General features: G+C 49.5%; 1 protein-coding gene across 1 annotated transcript; it reads left to right on the forward strand.

Annotated features, from left to right (window-relative positions):
• Window positions 1-5,694: 5,694 nt before the first annotated feature.
• On the forward strand, window positions 5,695-16,824 carry LOC119092678 (uncharacterized). Its single transcript, XM_037215645.1, has 3 exons — window positions 5,695-5,802; window positions 13,564-13,698; window positions 16,229-16,824. Exons 1-3 carry the CDS (start codon window positions 5,760-5,762, stop codon window positions 16,441-16,443), a joined length of 393 nt encoding a protein of 130 aa, XP_037071540.1. The 5' UTR covers window positions 5,695-5,759; the 3' UTR covers window positions 16,444-16,824.
• The last annotated feature ends 898 nt before the right edge of the window (window positions 16,825-17,722 follow it).

Consider the following 17,722-nt stretch of genomic DNA (forward strand, 5'->3'; position numbering starts at 1 on the left):
GGTAGAAATTTAGCTCAGGCCCTCTAAAGCGGGGTGAGAACCGGAACTGATACCTGGCTTTGCGGAAAGCGGTTGCTGTGGCCTTCCACTCTCCGTAGGTACATCAGCTGGTGGATTCGATTTGGATGACGGAAGTGAGGACCAGACTGATTATCTGTTCCACCGATGCTGGAGATTCTTGACGCTTGAAATTGGCACGGTGGGGATTGTTCGGAGCACAGTTTTCCAACTAAACATTGCATGTAGTTCAATTGAATATCAGATGTGTTACCGGAAAAATAAACAATTCTAAACTCAGGTTATCACATCCGATTTTGGCATGAACATGGCGTTAACAGTGTGCCGTCAACGACGGTCCCAGTTACAATCGCTGACTATGACAGCACATCGGCCGTCACAAATGACCGTGGTGACGTGTCGACCGTCACGACTGACAGTGGTGACGTGTCGACCGTCACGACTGACAGTGGTGACGTGTCGACCGTCACGACTGATAGTGGTAACGTGTCGACCGTCACGACTGACAGTGGTGACGTGTTGGCCGTCACGACTGACAGAAGTGACGTGTTGGCCGTCACTGACAGTGGTGACATGTCGGCTGTCACGACTGACAGTGGTGATGTGTCGACCGCCATGGACATGGCTAAAAAAGCAAGATTTTCCTTTCAGGGCAGTTTAAAAAGTTGTCAAGACTCAGCGAAGAGCCTGTATATAGTAAAGCTAAAGCTGGTCGGCTTTCAAAATATGGCATTGCCTACTTTCCATACAGAACCACCCCAATTGAAATCCTTTCCCGACGTGTGTATTTCTGATGAGACCCGTTTTCTTTTTGATACTGGTGTGAACACGCGCCAGGGTGGGCGGCTGAATACCACGCTCTCGTGTGCAAGAGGGTCAATTTGACCGGTACTATATGAAACACTAAGGAAGCTGGGGACATCAAACTCAGAGAGCTGGATACCCGGTGCCTGAACGCACTCACGCCATAATTTGAGGTTACCATGTTATGGATTTTTGGTCGAGTAAGGTAGAACATGGTGAAACCCCAGATTGGTGTCCAAAGTGCCCCCAGACCTCCTCATGCAGTCGCCTTGAAGCTAGATGTCTGTCTGTCTGAAAGGTCTGAAAAGAAAAGAAAGAAGTCTGTTCTAAGCAAAAAGTCACTGGTGTCAACTTAAGCCCTTTGGCCTTATTTAACTGTTAGAAAGTCACGGCGACCAAAACCTTATACGATTAGTTCCATTTCTTAATTTGAAGGGTCCTGGAGTACGTTAGGCAGTATGTTCCTAAACAAAACGTTGATCTGAGCCATTTTGGGTCAGCAGCCTACGCTGACCTTTAAGAAGTCCACGCAAGGTGTCTGTTGCGGTCCCTATTATCAAGACAGGTGTGCATCAAACTGTTCAATTAAGGAGACACTCCAGTCAAAAAAAAAGACAAGTGATAAACAATTGTTTTCGACCGCGGTCTGACGCTCATACCTGACCCAAGGTTAAGCAAATTTGGTGCAATCCAGCCTTCAGTTGTCTTATTGTTTAAGACCCTATCTCTGAAGTGCATGGCCTTCTCTAAGACTTCATTGTTGCCATAAGATTGAGCGATTTCCTAAAAATTGCCTTCGATGGTATGGATTCCATGGTACGATTTCACCAGCCATAGGTCAGCGACCACACGAGGTGGATCGATTTGTATCCCAATAGGTCTACTATTCAATTGTCTGAAGCCATGCAAAGGCCAGCACGGCTACAAGCGCAGCTTTTGTACATTTTTCGGGAAAAAATATTACGAGGGGAGGCGCAAATTGCCACCACCACCCCCACTCGAACTTATCCGAAAACCTCATAGCCAGAGCAACTGCTCTAAGTATTGGATGTGGTTTAATGGACCCGCCGTTAAAGAGAAAGAGAGAGAGAGAGAGAGAGAGAGAGAGAGAGAGAGAGAGAGAGAGAGAGAGAGAGAGAGAGAGAGAGAGAGAGAGAGAGAGAGAGAGAGAGAGAGAGAGAGAGAGAGAGAGAGAGAGAGAGAGGAGAGAGGAGAGAGAGAGAGAGAGAGAGAGAGAGAGAGAGAGAGAGAGAGAGAGTTCCCTAATGGCTGAGAGACAGCACCGAAGTGGCTGAAAGACAGCTAGCTCCGAAATGGCTGAGACACTGCTCCGAGGCTGCTGAGAGACAGCTCCACAGCAAGAAATGCCCCGATTGGTGCACTCTCGGCGCAAAGGACATAATCGGTCCATCCTGCTTCGGAGAATCGAATGGCCGGTAATGTGAACGTGAGTACTGTTTAGTAAAGGCGGGTATCCTCCTAGTTCTGGAGGAGTCTCAGACAGAGACGCGGTATCAACATGCAGCACTAGTGGTTTCAGCAGAATGATGTAGCGGCCTACTCAGCTACTGAGACCATCTGCTGGGTGTAAGAGAGGTGTCGTACACGAAATATCTCTTTGAAGGGCCCAAACCTTGGCCACCTTTGGCTACCTTTTGGCTACTCACCCCGGTACTTGGGCCCCTAGTTCCTCTTCTTTCGAGCGTCTGAAGTCCCGAGCGTATCAAAGCTACCTAAGAAGCACCCCGAAACTTCAGCACATCATCCACCAGGCCGAATACCCGGATGGTCTCACGTGCATCCAGGAACTTCAGCTGGCCATCAAGCCGGATGGTCCCATGTGCAACGAGCATGCTGCAGTTGATGATGTCATACGCTGAGGGTCTCTGTTTTTGGAGCGGCGGGACGCTCAACTACAACAGCGCTGGCACGGGTCGAAAGAAGCGATTAACGTCAGAACCATGTGTCATGGTAAAAGAAAATAAAATTGTTCTTAGTTTGTGGTGATGCGTTTTGCAGCATTCTTTTTATCTTTGTTAATATGTCCTAAATACTGAATTGAGCCCTGCCTATCTTTGCGGAGTTAAATTAATAATTCAGTATAAGACGCAAGAACCTGTGCTTCTTCACACTTAGTGTAGCTAAGCAAGAGCACCGTTGGTGCTTTTGAATTGGGCTCCTCCAAAATTTTACGTCCAACTACCTGCGTTCTTACGATAACCATGTTCATAGCCTTCTGATAACAAATAGGCCCAGAAGACTGAGGTTCCCCAAGCATTGGCGACATTTATCTCTCTTACTGCGGTTTCCCACATCCTCCACTCCCACAGAGGAAACAAATACGCGTTTGCAGTGGCGCAATCGAGAGGGGGTTTCCATGGGACTCCACGATATTACTGCTACAACGGAAGCCTACACCGACAGGAGTGCTTCAACATCACTCTTACTGCTAGGACTTCGCACTGGTAGTACACGCCATCATGGCTATGCAACGAAACTCATGCTGCAAAAGTTTATACCCATCATTGCTCCTAATGCAAATACTTATACATTCATTACTTTTACACGATGTTATTTCTCGTGCAAAGACTGGAAGGTTACATTAGTTCTACACGATAAAACTTCTGCTCCAAACAAATTATTGCCGTCCTTACCTCTACTGCAAAACACATGCAGTGATTTTCTTATACACGACTTTAGTTCTAGCGCAAGACTCGCACGCGACATTAGTGATACTCGTCAAACCTTATGCTTCGAAAACTTAAGCCCGTATTACCTCTACTACAAAAACTTACGCAGACAATGCTTATACACGGCGCTGCCTGTAATGCAAAGACGCACATATATATATATATATATATATATATATATATATATATATATATATATATATATATACACGACATACGTGCTTCAGCAGACTTGTGGTCAAGCCTTCGCTGTACATGTTAACTCCGTATAGGTTTCTTCATTGCAAGTAATATCGCGTGAAATTGATGTGACACTCCTGCTCGCAAGAGTTTTTGCTGTGGCACTGGTGTCATGACACCGTTCCGGTGTCCCGTCATCCCCCTTGCTCGGAGTCGTACATACGCTTTTTGGATTCTGCACTGGGAAATAAGTACTTCATTGGGATGGAGGTGAAACCGCATTTTACGCCCTACAAACCAAAGACCAACATTTGCTAAAGGTGTAAAAATGTCGACATCCTAAGGAACGTTGTTAGATGCATCAAAGCTACGTCGAAAAATCTGACACAAATTTGACAGGATACATACGATGCTGAAATTCAAGCATTTAGGCACTTTCGATTTCTCAATTGGTTCTGTTTCATGGCGTTGGGTTTCACTGGAGTTAAACGATGTTGTTTTCTACTTTGTTGCATGTTTGTGATCGAATATTCGCATTGGTGTCGAAAACATGCTAAATAAGTATAGTTCAACAAGCACATTCTTGGGATGTGTAGGGATAATCACGTTACTGGCGCCTCCTCCCCCCCCCCCCCCCCCAGCAAAGGTCTGGTTGTGCTTGCTTGTACAATATGTTATATAGATGTCATCTTGTAGCACTTTGCTTAGGTCCACTAAACACAAGACATCATTGTGATTTCATCTAATTGTACTGCTCCTCTGTGTACAACCTCCACAATTTTCAATCAGTATGCCCACTTACAGGAAACCAACATCCATTGGTCGTTTTGAACTCTATAGGGTCAAAATCGGTCCCTAGATTCCAAAATATCAGCAGGATCACAATGACCAAATAACACACAGTTCAATCCGAATTTCCTAAACGAAAATGTGGTTCAAAGGAGTGTCCTGGCATTTCGCTGCAAAAACTGAGCTAGATCTTGAAACACGCATCACGTAGTGGTGAGAGTACAATACCACGCATTTTTTCTGATGTCTCGTGGTGCGATGGATCAACTACTCCAACTCTTTGAATGCAGTGTAAAATTAATGCCATATTTTAATAGCACATGGGGACTGCAAGAAAATATATGTCACACTCGGGAAGGAATATTGTTTTTTCAAGGAATGTGGAAGATAAACGATTTTCTAGCGTGACACTTTGTAATCCAAGTGGTTAACTGAGCACTGAAACAGCTGTAATGTTACCGTGAGATATTTACACCTCCTTGAATTGTAAAAACTACACACACTGTGGTGTAAGGAAAGCAGGCGCATCATTAAATGGTGCGTCTTATTTCGTTTTAGTTCACCATGGTTGCCTATTCAGATAATATGTGCCGCAGGCAACAAGTTCTGTCGTGCTGCTTTGCAACGCTGGAGTGGTGACTCCTGAATGATCTTTCCGATCATGGTAACGTTCTGGAGGAGTGCATTCGGACCCTCAAAAACCGCATTTGCTGATTCGTGTAGATACATATGCATATATATATATATATATATATATATATATATATATATATATATATATATTTAGCGCGATATAACTTAGGTAGGTGGAGGAACTTGCATTCAACGAAACACATACGAAATATAAAAGGCTCATATTTCTATATGCGATTTATGAAGGTTGCTCCAAAATTTATCTTAACGCGGGCATGCTTCATATTGCATGTTCGTGGTGCCAATGACAGGGTATGAATATGGATGGAGGAATGAATATGAATATGATTATATCAAAATAGCGTTGTGCGGATCCAACTTAAAACATCAAAAACAGCATCATCATTCTCAAGCTCCTGCACATTCAGCGGAGCGGTCCAGGGGCACGGCGACCACGCAGCATTTAAGCAGCTTTCAAACGCCGGATTCCACGTGCCGCGTGGTCATAAGCCGGGCGGGGCAGATGAATAGGGGGGGGGGGGGGGCGCCGGGCGGCACTGGTGCTGCAGAGGCGGACGGAGCCGGACGCACTCCTCCAGGTCGACCAAGGACGAGTGCCGCGTGACGCCCAGCTGCGTCAACATCATGTGGAAGTCGGGAATTATACTGCTGGCCGTGTGCACCTCAGGTAACCGGAACAACGTAGAGTTTGTGTGCATTTCTTGTCACATATATATATATATATATATATATATATATATATATATATATATATATATATACGTGTGTGTGTGTGTGTGTGTGTGTGCGTGTGTGTGTGTGTGTGTGTGTGTGTGTGTGTGTGTGTGTGTGTGTGTGTGTGTGTGTGTGTGTGTGGGTGTGTGGGTGTGGGTGTGGGTGTGTGTGTGTGGGTGTGTGTGGGTGTGTGAGTGTGTGTCTGTCTGTGGGTGTGTGTGTGTGCGTGCGTGTGTATGTGTTCATGTACGCAGTCAATAGTATCACTGGCCCGACTTTCTGACCCGGGCCGAGAAGTGCTCAGTTCTCGCCGTTCGCCGTGATTGTGCGGTGTGTCGCATGATTGCGTGTCGGCAGATTGCTTAGTCTATGAACCACGTGAGAAGCGCTTGGTAGTTTGCAAAATAGGATTGCTGCCTAATGTCGACACTGCTATTAAATTTACGGTGCTATTGTTGGTGGTCAAATGTTTGGAAAAGTAATGGCCAAGCTGTTTCCAGATCATGCTGGATGTTTCGTTGACTGCCGAATCGTGTGAAATGAGGTGTGTCAATGGCACACTGGCTACTAAGAACATTGTGACGTGATGAATCCTTTTAACAAATCCTTAAGAGACTGAGGGGAAGCCCATCTATGCATGGGAGGAGAAAAGTTTTGATGGGGTGTGACCAAAGTGTGAAATGTGGGGGTGAGGATGGACAGCGTAGCGCTACACACAGGTGCGGCCGCAACTCATGTCACTTGCTTGAAATCTTTAAAAACCTTAAAGTCGGACGCAATTGGCCTTTTGTGTCTTTATACCTCTAGTCTAACTGAGGGGTCAAACAGACATGACCGTTTATCATAAAACATAACCGGGACGTTATGTTCAGCACGGCTAGTTACGGGATAAAGGCACAGTCCGGGGAGAATTCGCTTAGCATAACCAGTGCGTTACCCATAACCAGGCGGTGAGCTTTAAAAAATGACCAAAAAAACGCGAGATAATTCATGAACCGCCCCGAAGCACAAGAAAACCTCAAAGAACGATGCTTCCGCCATACAATATGGTTTGGATATAAAAATGAACACGTTTTGTGGGCTTCTCCTGTCTGTTTTCAGTTAACGAGATGTCATGGATGCTTATGAAAATTATCACATATCAAATAGCTATAAAACAAAGCCTAAGCCCCTCGTCTCTTACCCCAGTGTGCCTGCATAACACGACGTGAATCCTACCCAACCGAAGGCCAAGTCCAATCTGACTATTCGGATTAGACCCCGAGGCCGAACTCAGACCTTGTAAAGACGCGACAAACCCGACACACATGGCGTGACTGATAGGCGTGACTACAGGGTCCCATGCAAAGCCACGCGGTGCTGGCGATGCCAGCCACAGAACAGGCGTTGACCAGAAGGTCATCTCTTAACCGCACTGAACGCTCGTTTCAACGAGCGTTCAGTGCGGAGCGTCATCAGACGAACGAAATTGTCATATCTGCACGTGATATTCACGTGTAAGGCTTTTTAGAGTTTATCTGTGCTAATCTCACTGTGTCAGCATGTTTTCCGTTACAACAGCTGCTCTGATGTTAAGTTTCGACAACCACTTCGCGTAGGAATTTCATGTGTCACCTATGTGCGCGCAAGGTGGGCAAGCAAGCTTGGCCACCTAGACCAAATAGAAGTACATGCTTAAACCTCGCTTTTCATTGGTTCGGTGAGGGGTCTTCAGCGACCACCTCATCACTCCATCCACCGATCCCTCGGCGGCCCACGCTGTTCCCGTATTTCACTGTACGCTGAGCCTTTCTCAAGGCCGATTAAAGGGACTGGTCGCAGTGTCACGTTCCATAGCACGGCGCGACACGGCGTGTGACCGTCACGACAGGGCTCCCGAGCAGAGCCGATACGCCCCGACTGGGAGGGCCGAACATGGCCAGCGGCGACCGACTGGGATAAGGCCACCGCGCCTCTTGCATGTCCTTGCATGGGCCTCACCGGAATAGCTCAGCGGGATATAGTGGTTGTGGACACCGTGGATGTGGGTGTCAGTTATTTCCTAAATTTACCTCCGTATGCGTCGAAACTAACTTCAGTAGGTCAAGGATGCATCTGAAGCGCTCATTTAGAAGACAGTGTGGTTAGGTAGTGTTGTTTTGTATGCGTGTTGATGCAGATGTGCACACAAAATTATCCGTATTCTCCGCATTGTCCGTCCTGGTAGCTCAGCTGGTTACAGCGCCTGGCTTCTTATCCACCTCCTCCTCGCGTGGCGGAGAGAATTCCAGGCGCTTTAGGCGCTCGCTGTTTGGCCTTCACAGGTATGGCCTTTGGCCGTTGGCAGCGACCGTGTTAAAGGTGAGGTGGAGTTAGAGGGCAGGGCGGACCGTGCCGAGCATTGCGGCACGTTCAATTTCCGCGGTTAAATTCTGCCGTCGACCTGGAATTGCACAATCAAATAGAAGGGCTAAGAGCTAACAGAACAAACATGCTTCTTTAGCGTTAACTCTGATCTCGGAAACTCAAACTCTGATCTCACCATCGACTCAAAAGTTTTGGATTACATCTTTAAAAAATTCGTTGGAAACGAGCATATTTGCAGACGAGCCCCGATCGTGTTGCGCGTTGCTGACCGCAGACTTCGGTAACGTCCTTACCAGCTTCGGCAATAGAATGTCTGACGTGCCCGGCTGCTGCCCGACAGAAACGCACCTCATGGAGCTCAGCGTCTTCAGCGGCGTCCAAACTCTGCTGTATGCACGTCCGGCGCAGGTGCTCTCACCTGCTGCGCGCCTGCCTGCTGTGTACCTACCCGTCCCCCACCGCAGCTTCGGACCATGGCGACATCCGTTTCACCCCACATAGCTTAAGTCGGTGGCGGGGCGAGTTGTTGTAGTATGGGATGCAATGTTTATCATCCTACCCCACACCATTATGAAAGTCCGTGTGTATTTATGCAAAATGCAGGTCCGTGTTGATTTAGATGCCGTAAGGATACGGTTTGAGAAATGCCAAATGCAAATTTCAGTCACAAAGGAAACAGTTTTGATATTTTGAAACACACAACACGCGGATATCAATAATGAACACATTTTCTGGCAATGCAGGTGAAACGCCAGGTACAAGCATTATTACTTCGGTCTGAAAATTGCGCCACCTTCTCACCGGACCGCATCATGACGTCGAAAGGACACCGGCTGGATTTTCCAGGGTATAGAGGATGCCGTTGCCAACAAATATGTTATCATCACGGCACAGGCTTCTAGTTTGGCTCCATTGATCGATATAATCCACCATACCCTGTGGCAAACTCTCCCGGTGTCATCAATGATGTCTAGGACAGCGCATTCGCCACGGGATTTGATGTCATCTTTTCTGCACCATCAACAAACAACAGTAGTACGCCCGTCAACTCCAAGACCCTGTTACCGTCCCGGGCATGCACAATGGACGATTACCTTGGCAAAGACAGCTACCGTTAGTCAGCCTCTAAAATACCGACCTGAAGACCAAACCCTCCTGTTTTCTGGCGGGTGGCCAACGTGTCGAGGCTGTGTCCTCCGCCGGGTCGGGACCTGGCACCTGACCTGCAGTTTTCCTCCAGCCGACCCCCTCCCCTGCCGATGGGGTAGGGCGTGCATTGGCGGTGAGCCGAATCCGGCGGCAGGCTCACGGGGGCAGTACTGTGGCCAGGAGGCGTGCCACCTCGACACAAACATGCGCGTCGCAAACACGCGCGTTGCAAGCGCACACGTCGCAAACACCCACACCTCAAACACAGACGGCAAACATCGTAGACGGATCGTCTTTCACACCGAGTCGGGACTGGAGGTACTGGAACCCCAAAGGCCCGTGTTGCAAGAGAAAGGGCGTTCCACCCGAGTATCGGTGTCCTCTGGGCGCAGGAGTGCTCTCACCGGATGGATCACAGCCCTGTCTGCGAAATCAGGAGGTCTCGTGAAGTTGTGAAACCTCGTATTGATTTGGGCTGTCTTTGCATCACTCTACTCGCGGACGCAGGATTTAACAATAGGATGAGGGGAGTGGAAACCCAAACATCTTCGGTGCAAACTGAGTTTCGCACAATTTCTTGCGTGTCGTAAAGCGACGTGGCATGCTCTCAATGTTTTCATTTTCACTTGTGTACCTAAGATATTTAACTATCAACAAGTAGTCAAGTGCATATTAACATTCCCCATATTTTTGGTAAAGAGGAGGGGGGGGGGGGGATGTGCCCCAGGGCTAGTAGGTGCGTTCACACCTGCATCCCGAAAAAGTGTCACAAAAATCCGACGGGCCTGCCGAGACTCTGAACAGGCTGAGATCAGGGCACTTCATGGACCGTGATGCGACTGCGTGGTACAGAGCACCCAACGGGGTCGCTTTGGCAGGCATCTTGTGATGTCTGAGAACCACAGAAAACCTGACATTCCAAGAGCTCATTCTGCCGGCTGTCATGTGTCTAAAAACGTGTTTTTCGCGGAACACTGTGACGGTGCGTAGCACCATAATAGCGCCAGCGGCCGATTCACTAGCATAGCTATACAAGTTTTTAACTGGCTATAATTCGGTAATTATAGCCAGTTAAGTTAGGTGTAAGAAAGAAAGATCTTCGCCTCCTGGTTTTGCGGTATTATGAGTTGATAGTGTTTGCTACGTCGCGTTAATGACCTTAAATATACCAAGAGGCACCGATTGAACGATTTTATAATACTAAAGAACGGTTATATTGACGGTGTTGGGTCAATACCCTTTTGCCGTTGCCCTCACCGAAAATGTCCGTAAATCCGGCTTGAGGGCTTTGTAAACCATTCATTGGCTTATTTTTCGTTACTTCTGTAGTATGTATCTCTTACGTACATACAGTATTTGCAAGCGTAGAAATGATACCTCCGGTGGAATGAGCTGACCTATACGGTCCGTTAGAAAAATCGGGACGCTGAGCTGGGACTCTCGTCCAACCGTCTATTGCTGTGATTTTCTGCGGCGTCATTTTATCTTCTTACAACCATGGATCACCACAGTCACTTCAATTATCGCAGGCCCACTCGATAAGTGATCGAGTTGTTTCTTTGCTGCCAAAGAAATCCACTTCTTAGAAGCTTAGCACTCCAACAGACACGAGACTCACGCGTAAGTTGTGATCTCATCAATATTATTGCATCCCGCAGCATTCCGCAGCTCGATAACGAGCTGGACCCTCCATTTTGTCCTGCTGAGATAACGGCCGGTTGTTCGTACCCGCCCTATGGGGGCCCCGGCATGGAGCCCTGTACCCGCCCGATCGGGGCTCCGACTGGGAGCCCTGTACCCGCCTGATCGGGTTACCGGCCCGGCAGCTCAGTACCCGCCTGATCGGGACACAGACCAGCAGCATCGTGCACCCGTCTGCTCTGGGCACAGTTTCGTGCCTGCCGTAATGGGGGGCCGGTCGGGAGCAGAGACTCCCGTTCCCCATCTTGCATGACACGAGCAAGGCGAAGGGCGAATCGCAGACGCTCGAGCTCATCTTCGCTTTGCTCACGCTCGAGCTCGTTTTACGCGGCTTAGGCTGTCGCTCTAGGCTCAGGCGCCGAAACATCGTGCTGGACAAGCCCTGTCTCGCCAGGGCCACGGAGAGCACAAGGGCGAGTCCAGCCTTGAGTTTTGAGCGACACCGAGCTCTGATCACCGCGCCAGCTGTGGACGGAACCTCACTGGCCATTGGGATGCGGCTGCATTCCTCACATTTTAGAAAATACGTTCTTTGCCAAACGCGCGAGAGCACGAGAGCACCGTAAGAGCGCTCTCGAGAGCACCGTAAGCTCAAACCCGAACGCGCGAGAGCACCGTAAGCTCAAACCCCGCTGGCATCCCAACAGGCATGATAAAGCTCTGCATCTCTGGCCAGCTACCCGAAAACCAGGCTTGAAAAGGAAAAATACATTTGTGTCAATTTCGCTGTATGGAGCTTTCGTGACTTTGTTGGCCTCTCGTATCTGCCAGCAGGGGGAGAGGGTGTTGCCGTGAGTCCACGTGCCAGTGGATGGCACATGTCGGCTCGTGGTGAGAAGGCAGGCACAGATGCTGGCCGCCACTGCGACGGCATAATGAGCGTTGGGTTGATAACTCGATACGGATGCAAAGCCAGGCTTAGCAGGATTGTCGACATTCAGGAAGCACTAAAACAGCCGGGGGCGCGCATGCAGTTGAGCTCATTGGCGATTAATCACGACCACGTGATGCTCGATGCAGCGACGGCGGCGCCCCTCTCAGGTGATGGGGGATCGCGGTTTGTGCACCGTTTCTTTCATATAACCTCACATGGTTAATGCCATTCTTTGGAGATAGAGGAAGCGGCCGCGCGCTGCACCCACGGCCCGTCACCGTACCTGGTTCGGTGCCAGGTACGGCGACGTTGGTTACGCCTCAGTGCAGATATCAGCAAGCCCCGAACGACCGCCCTAGTAAAACCTGTTTTTTTCAAGCGCCGAGAAATTTCTCTCTCGTACCCGCGGTAGTAAGTAACAGCCCTATATGATGCCTGATTTTGTACCCTCTGGTCTACGTTTACCCACCAGGAATAAAGGAGCGAAGCATCGGGTTGTAGCCTCTGGGAATGCTTAAACAAGGTTGACCTAAATCGGAGCTGTTCTATGCCCGTATGGCCGCAGCTGATGGCGAAGACGTGCTCGTGGCACCATGATCGTGCCGCGCCGCATCGCATTACAGGCGCCCAGAATGTCGGACCGAATCTGACCCCAGCCGAGCCGACCCCAGTCACCATTGCCGTAAGCTGCGTCCGTGCCTGTACCGGTCTGTTGGCACGGACACTCGGCGGCGCGTGGGTGGAACACGGAGACACCGATGGCCTAGTGTCCATGCAAGAAACTTCTTCCTGACCAGCTTCTTGCCAGGCGCTGGAACAGCTTGACATTTTAGAGACGGAAGCACCCGGCCTAGCGGTTAGGCAGCTGTTTTCGTTTCAGTTTGTAGTCGCTAGCGTTAACTGGACTCATTAAAAGTAATGACGCATCCATACGTCCATGAAGCACGCACGCAGTCGAGTGTGGTTGACATTGGTGCCTTCGCGATGGTCAGCAACCAAACAAGTGGCAATGGAAAACATCACTGTCACAAAATCATATTTCTGTTCTACCAATCCACCTTGCTCTAACGTCTGCCTTTGGAATAACGAAAGCTGTTCAACCTAAGGGATCAGTAGGATGGAGAATGAAACCCAATCCTGATCCCCGGACTTATAAACGAGCGGCTCTTGGCCGTTGTGCCCCCCCCCCCCCCCCCCCCGACATGAGAGTGGACACCCTGGACATGTCCTGGCCTCTTGCTACAAGGCCAGACCGGATGAAGGCTAACACGCCTCCGGTTGCAAGCAAGGTTCGCAGTGAAACTCGACCGCTAACCGTGCACAGCAGGCTAGGTGCAAACAGCGCCGAAATACGACGAGTTGTGTGTCAAGGCTCTCGGCTTAAAACCTGGTTTTCTGTTGTTCCGGCTTCTTGGAATTTCTGTGCAGTTTTTTTTTGCAAGCCGACCTTCCCGTTGATGGCAGCGTTCCAGGCCTTTCAGAGACCGGCAAAACCTGTGCGCAGTTTGGCACCGGAAGATGTTTGATTCTCCAGCCGCGGACCACAGAAGCTTTCCTGACGTTTTGGGACGCCCATGCCTCGCTCCACACCAGTCCCTGCTAGACGTCTGTCGGTGGCACTGAACGCCCTCGCGCTGTCCACAGTGTCAGCGCTGAGCTGTATGCACTGCTCGTCCAGAGAGGAGACCGACTGCCACGATCCAACCAACGCGACGAGCCTGGCGCGGTTCGCGGTGGAGTGCCCGCGCCGCCACATCTGCAGGAAGATCACCTTCACAGGTGGGTGGAGCGCCGCTCGCGCCGCACCTGCGGCGAACCCTGCGCCGCAGGTGCTGCGAACCCTGCGCCGCACCTGCGGCGAACCCCGCTCCGCCCGGTTGGGCCTCCGCATACCATGCGTACGATGAGCGCCCATTATCGGATCATGCAACGTGGGCTTTGAGTCTTAGTGTAGGTTGAACTGTGCTGTAGGAATGGTGCGCGCGATGTAGCGAGTAACAGACACGTAACCGGATTGCGCAGAGGCTCAGATTAAGCACCATGAGATGCTATTGTTCTTAAATAATCGATAGAAGATAAAACATCTCGCAAAAATATGCTTCTCCGTGCTGACGTTGGGTTTATTAATATCCTCACACAGGCTGTGGCGCACCCGACGATTCAAGGTACGTCGACCTTGAATCCTAGCCTGGTATATCGTCAAGGTCAAACGCAACACGGGTGACATAAAGCAATGAACATTATAAAATGATAACAAATACGGAATATGAAACAGAGCATTATCTACATGTCACATTGCTGTGAACAGGCGTTTTTTCGCACCGGGAGGATTACATCGTCTTTGCACGTGTCTGCGCAGGAAACAAGTAAAGCTCGGCGCCAAAGTATGCAGCGAAATGCGTTGCAATCACGAGGACCCAGACTGCTATACGGCTGCGGCTAAGTCGGATTGTTTCGGCTGTACGTCAGCTCATCTTTGCATTCGTATTGCGAGGCTGCTGTTGCCAGGCTCCACCGCACGGCAACGCGCAGCCGTCGCCATACCGTCGCTGGCTCAGGATGGATGAATATTCGGAAATGACGTTATCAATATGCGCTAAGCATGATAACAACTGCGACAAGCCGAGATAAGAAGGGCCGCCATGGTCGTTTACGCGGCGATCTCGGCTCGTTCTCGACGTGCTGTGACAGCAAAGGTCGCCTTAAGCTCCGGTTTGTCGGCATGAGGAGTTGGGAGCTCATGTGCAGACAGTACGCGGCCTTCAAGGTGTATTGGAGGTCGATTACCATCGGTGTAAGAGCTTCTGTCTCCTGATAGCGTGCCTTTGAATGGTGTGATTCCCTTCGTACCTCGTCCTAAGTTTGGGAGCGACTTGTGATGTTTTTATACACAATAACTGACAAGGAACATAGCAGTTAGATGTAACAGTACAAAATGAGCATATTCTTAGTTCTCAGACGTCATCCCGCCGAGAGAATGTTCATTAGGCTTAGGTAGGCACTTAAATGTTTTTAGTGACGTTCTGACATTTAAACACTAGTGTGTCCTCAACTTCACTTGTTCAATAATGTGCATGATGCGTGTGTGACTGTTGCGTGAGCATTGACCCTGTCGTACTTTTAATGATACGTCAGTTTGGTTAATTTTGCCTCAACCTATCCGGCAAATAGTGCTGGGATATTTAGAACGTGACATGTAATGAAACTTGGAGCTCCCGGTGATTTACGTTTTAATCCATCTTGCCGGTGGCCTCAACCAGTAGTGCAGTGTCCCGCGTTACACGTGACATAAACTTGCGAGCATTAAACTTTGAGTATCCACAAGTATGCTTCAACCATGAAGCTGCGTCAACTAGGCCCATACGTAGTACACATTCCATAGCTTGCCGTGCATGCTTGTGTTCAGTATTGAACAAATGGCATGCTCATTTCTACAACAGGCGCTTAAAGCTAAACGCTCTCCCTCGCGACAACCGCGACCCGATATGTCCTCCATGCAACAGCCCATCCAGTCAGCTGCCGTCCATCGAATGACATGACCTGATGATGTGATGATGATGATGATGATGATGATGACATGACAATGACAATGCTATGACAGAAAGCCCTCCAGGACAAAGTGATGGCAGCTGCCAACGATGTCCACCAAACGAGAGACACACGTTAGCCAATTATGCGCTTCCATTCGCATCTGGGCAAACTACCGCGCGGAAGGCATCGGCTGCCGAGAACGATGCGAGCTGTATACGCACTACTGTTGTGGCTTCGTTGTCAGCTGTCAGCTCTCTCTAAAAGAGAATCTTTCGTTGTAGTAATATTTCACTGATTTAATTAAAATACGCGCTTGGTAAGGCGATGCATAGAGCTGACTATCGACAGGGCTGGTGAACGGATTTACCAGGTGAAAATACTTATCTAAAGCTGAAACCTGCAGACGATCGGGAGAACAATTTCAGGGGCAATATTTTTCCTTTGTCTCGGACAGTTATCCGGACCATGCGAGGTCTGAATGCGCAAGCCCAGTCTGACGGTCTACCCAGGGAAGCATACAGGCCAATGTTATTGCCCAACGATGCAACTGCGGAGCCTTACGCTTTTACGCGCAGGCGCAACTACGCAGTTCAATGCTCTGGTCTGCTGAGCCAATTTTCTGAGCTCCTGTCCGTTCCGTTGTGACTTTACGCGGTGTAAAAACCCAGACATAGCCCAGTCTGTCTGAAGATGCTGGGGCTCATGTCCAAGCGGCCCCAGCCATGGTGAATGTCATGCCTGTCTCCGGATCTGACTGACAGACGCCGCCCGGTTGCAGAAGGCGGAAAGCCTCACGTCATCCGGGAGTGCGCCGAGATGGCCAAGGGCGATGGCCTTGGGTGCGGCTGGGAGATCCGCGTCTACTCCCAGATCGGCTCCGGATATGACTGCTTCTGTGAGGAACACAACTGTAACGGAGCCTCCGTCTCCGCCCTGAGCCTCTTGCTGCTGGCGGCAGCGGCGGTGGTTTGTGCAGTGACATCTAGCGGCTAAATACTCATTAGTGGTTCGTCGTTCAACCGGGCGAAGTCGGTCCCGGTATGCACAGTGAGCGGAGTCCACCGAACACTGATGTCAGTTCACCTTAGAACTGTCTCCGTATGTGCTCAGAGAATGAAACTGAGCAGCAGTAGTGTTAAGTTGTTTGTTTTTTAGAACGACAATTGCTAGGCTTGATTTTACCCCCCTTGTTGCGGATGCTGTGCTGATGGCTGGTTTGATATGATGGGTACCATTTGATAGGCAACGCCGATTGATAAGCAACGTTAACACCGTTTGATAGATAACACTGCTTTGCAGCAGCGGTGTAATACAAATGCGCTCGTGTGGCAAACCGCTCAACATCGTCATGCGTGTTATACAGATGTTTACTTTGCCTTGTGTACTTTTGGACGACACGGCCACGGGGCGGAGCTCGCAAGGCTCCTCCGGACCTACATTTTTACCATCACGGTCAGCCCTGCGGTGTTCAAAGACCGAGGGGTAAAGTCTTTGGAATATCGTGTAAGAAATATTTTGGGCATATTATGTGCCCTGCGTAATTGTGGCAGTTATTACCTTGTTCATGGCATGCTCTACCTTAACGCGTAATCATTATTAGAGCAGTGGCCAGACTTTGAATACCGAGTAGCGACGCATCGCTACGCAGAACAAGTCTGGGTTTGCGTGCCGGTCCGTTTTTTCTTACAACAGTCCGTTCGGAGACCCCCTCCCCCCACGAGGCACTGGGCCGCCGAAACAGTGATCTGACCGCCGAGCCCCAGTGACTCGGGATGGACCAGCTGTGTGCATGACGGGCCGTGGTAAGAGTCCTGACAGGCAGATAACGGCCAGGACTATACCGCAAGAGTGTTGAAAATGGGGTCCCGCCGTGTGCACTAAAACGCACAGATGCGTTCCGCCGTGCATTCAGCACCTTAGCAGAGAGGCCCTGGCGGTGAGACGGCAAAAGCATAAACAACAAACGCGATATTGCGGACATCCAACAGTATGTTAGACAAAGCCATACATATCTAAAATAGTTTAGGACTACAACAAACGAATTCCATCAAGCTAGGGTCAGTTATGAAGGTCAGACCCAGGTCTACACCAACCTACTTTTTTACTCGATACTTTGCTGTATAGGGTAGTTCCTGGTGCTCTTGTTAACTTTATTTATAACAGGGACCGCAACCGAGATCTTTCTTGAACTTCTTAAAGGTCAGAAAAGGTCAATGACCTAAAGTTACCCAAACCGACACTTTGTTTTTACGAACACACGACCCAGCGTGAT

The sequence above is a fragment of the Pollicipes pollicipes genome, unplaced genomic scaffold (assembly GCF_011947565.3).
Source record: "Pollicipes pollicipes isolate AB1234 unplaced genomic scaffold, Ppol_2.1 Scaffold_3447;HRSCAF=4054_pilon_pilon_pilon, whole genome shotgun sequence".
NCBI classification, from domain to species: domain Eukaryota; kingdom Metazoa; phylum Arthropoda; class Thecostraca; order Pollicipedomorpha; family Pollicipedidae; genus Pollicipes; species Pollicipes pollicipes.

What these genes read in the sequence shown, in the direction of transcription:
- LOC119092678 (XM_037215645.1), top strand. Translation starts at nt 5,760, where the DNA reads ATGTGGAAGTCGGGAATTATACTGCTGGCCGTGTGCACCTCAG. An exon ending in GCTGGCCGTGTGCACCTCAG is followed by an intron (nt 5,803 to 13,563) that starts GTAACCGGAACA and finishes CGCTGTCCACAG; the next exon opens with TGTCAGCGCTGAGCTGTATG. An exon ending in CAGGAAGATCACCTTCACAG is followed by an intron (nt 13,699 to 16,228) that starts GTGGGTGGAGCG and finishes GCCCGGTTGCAG; the next exon opens with AAGGCGGAAAGCCTCACGTC.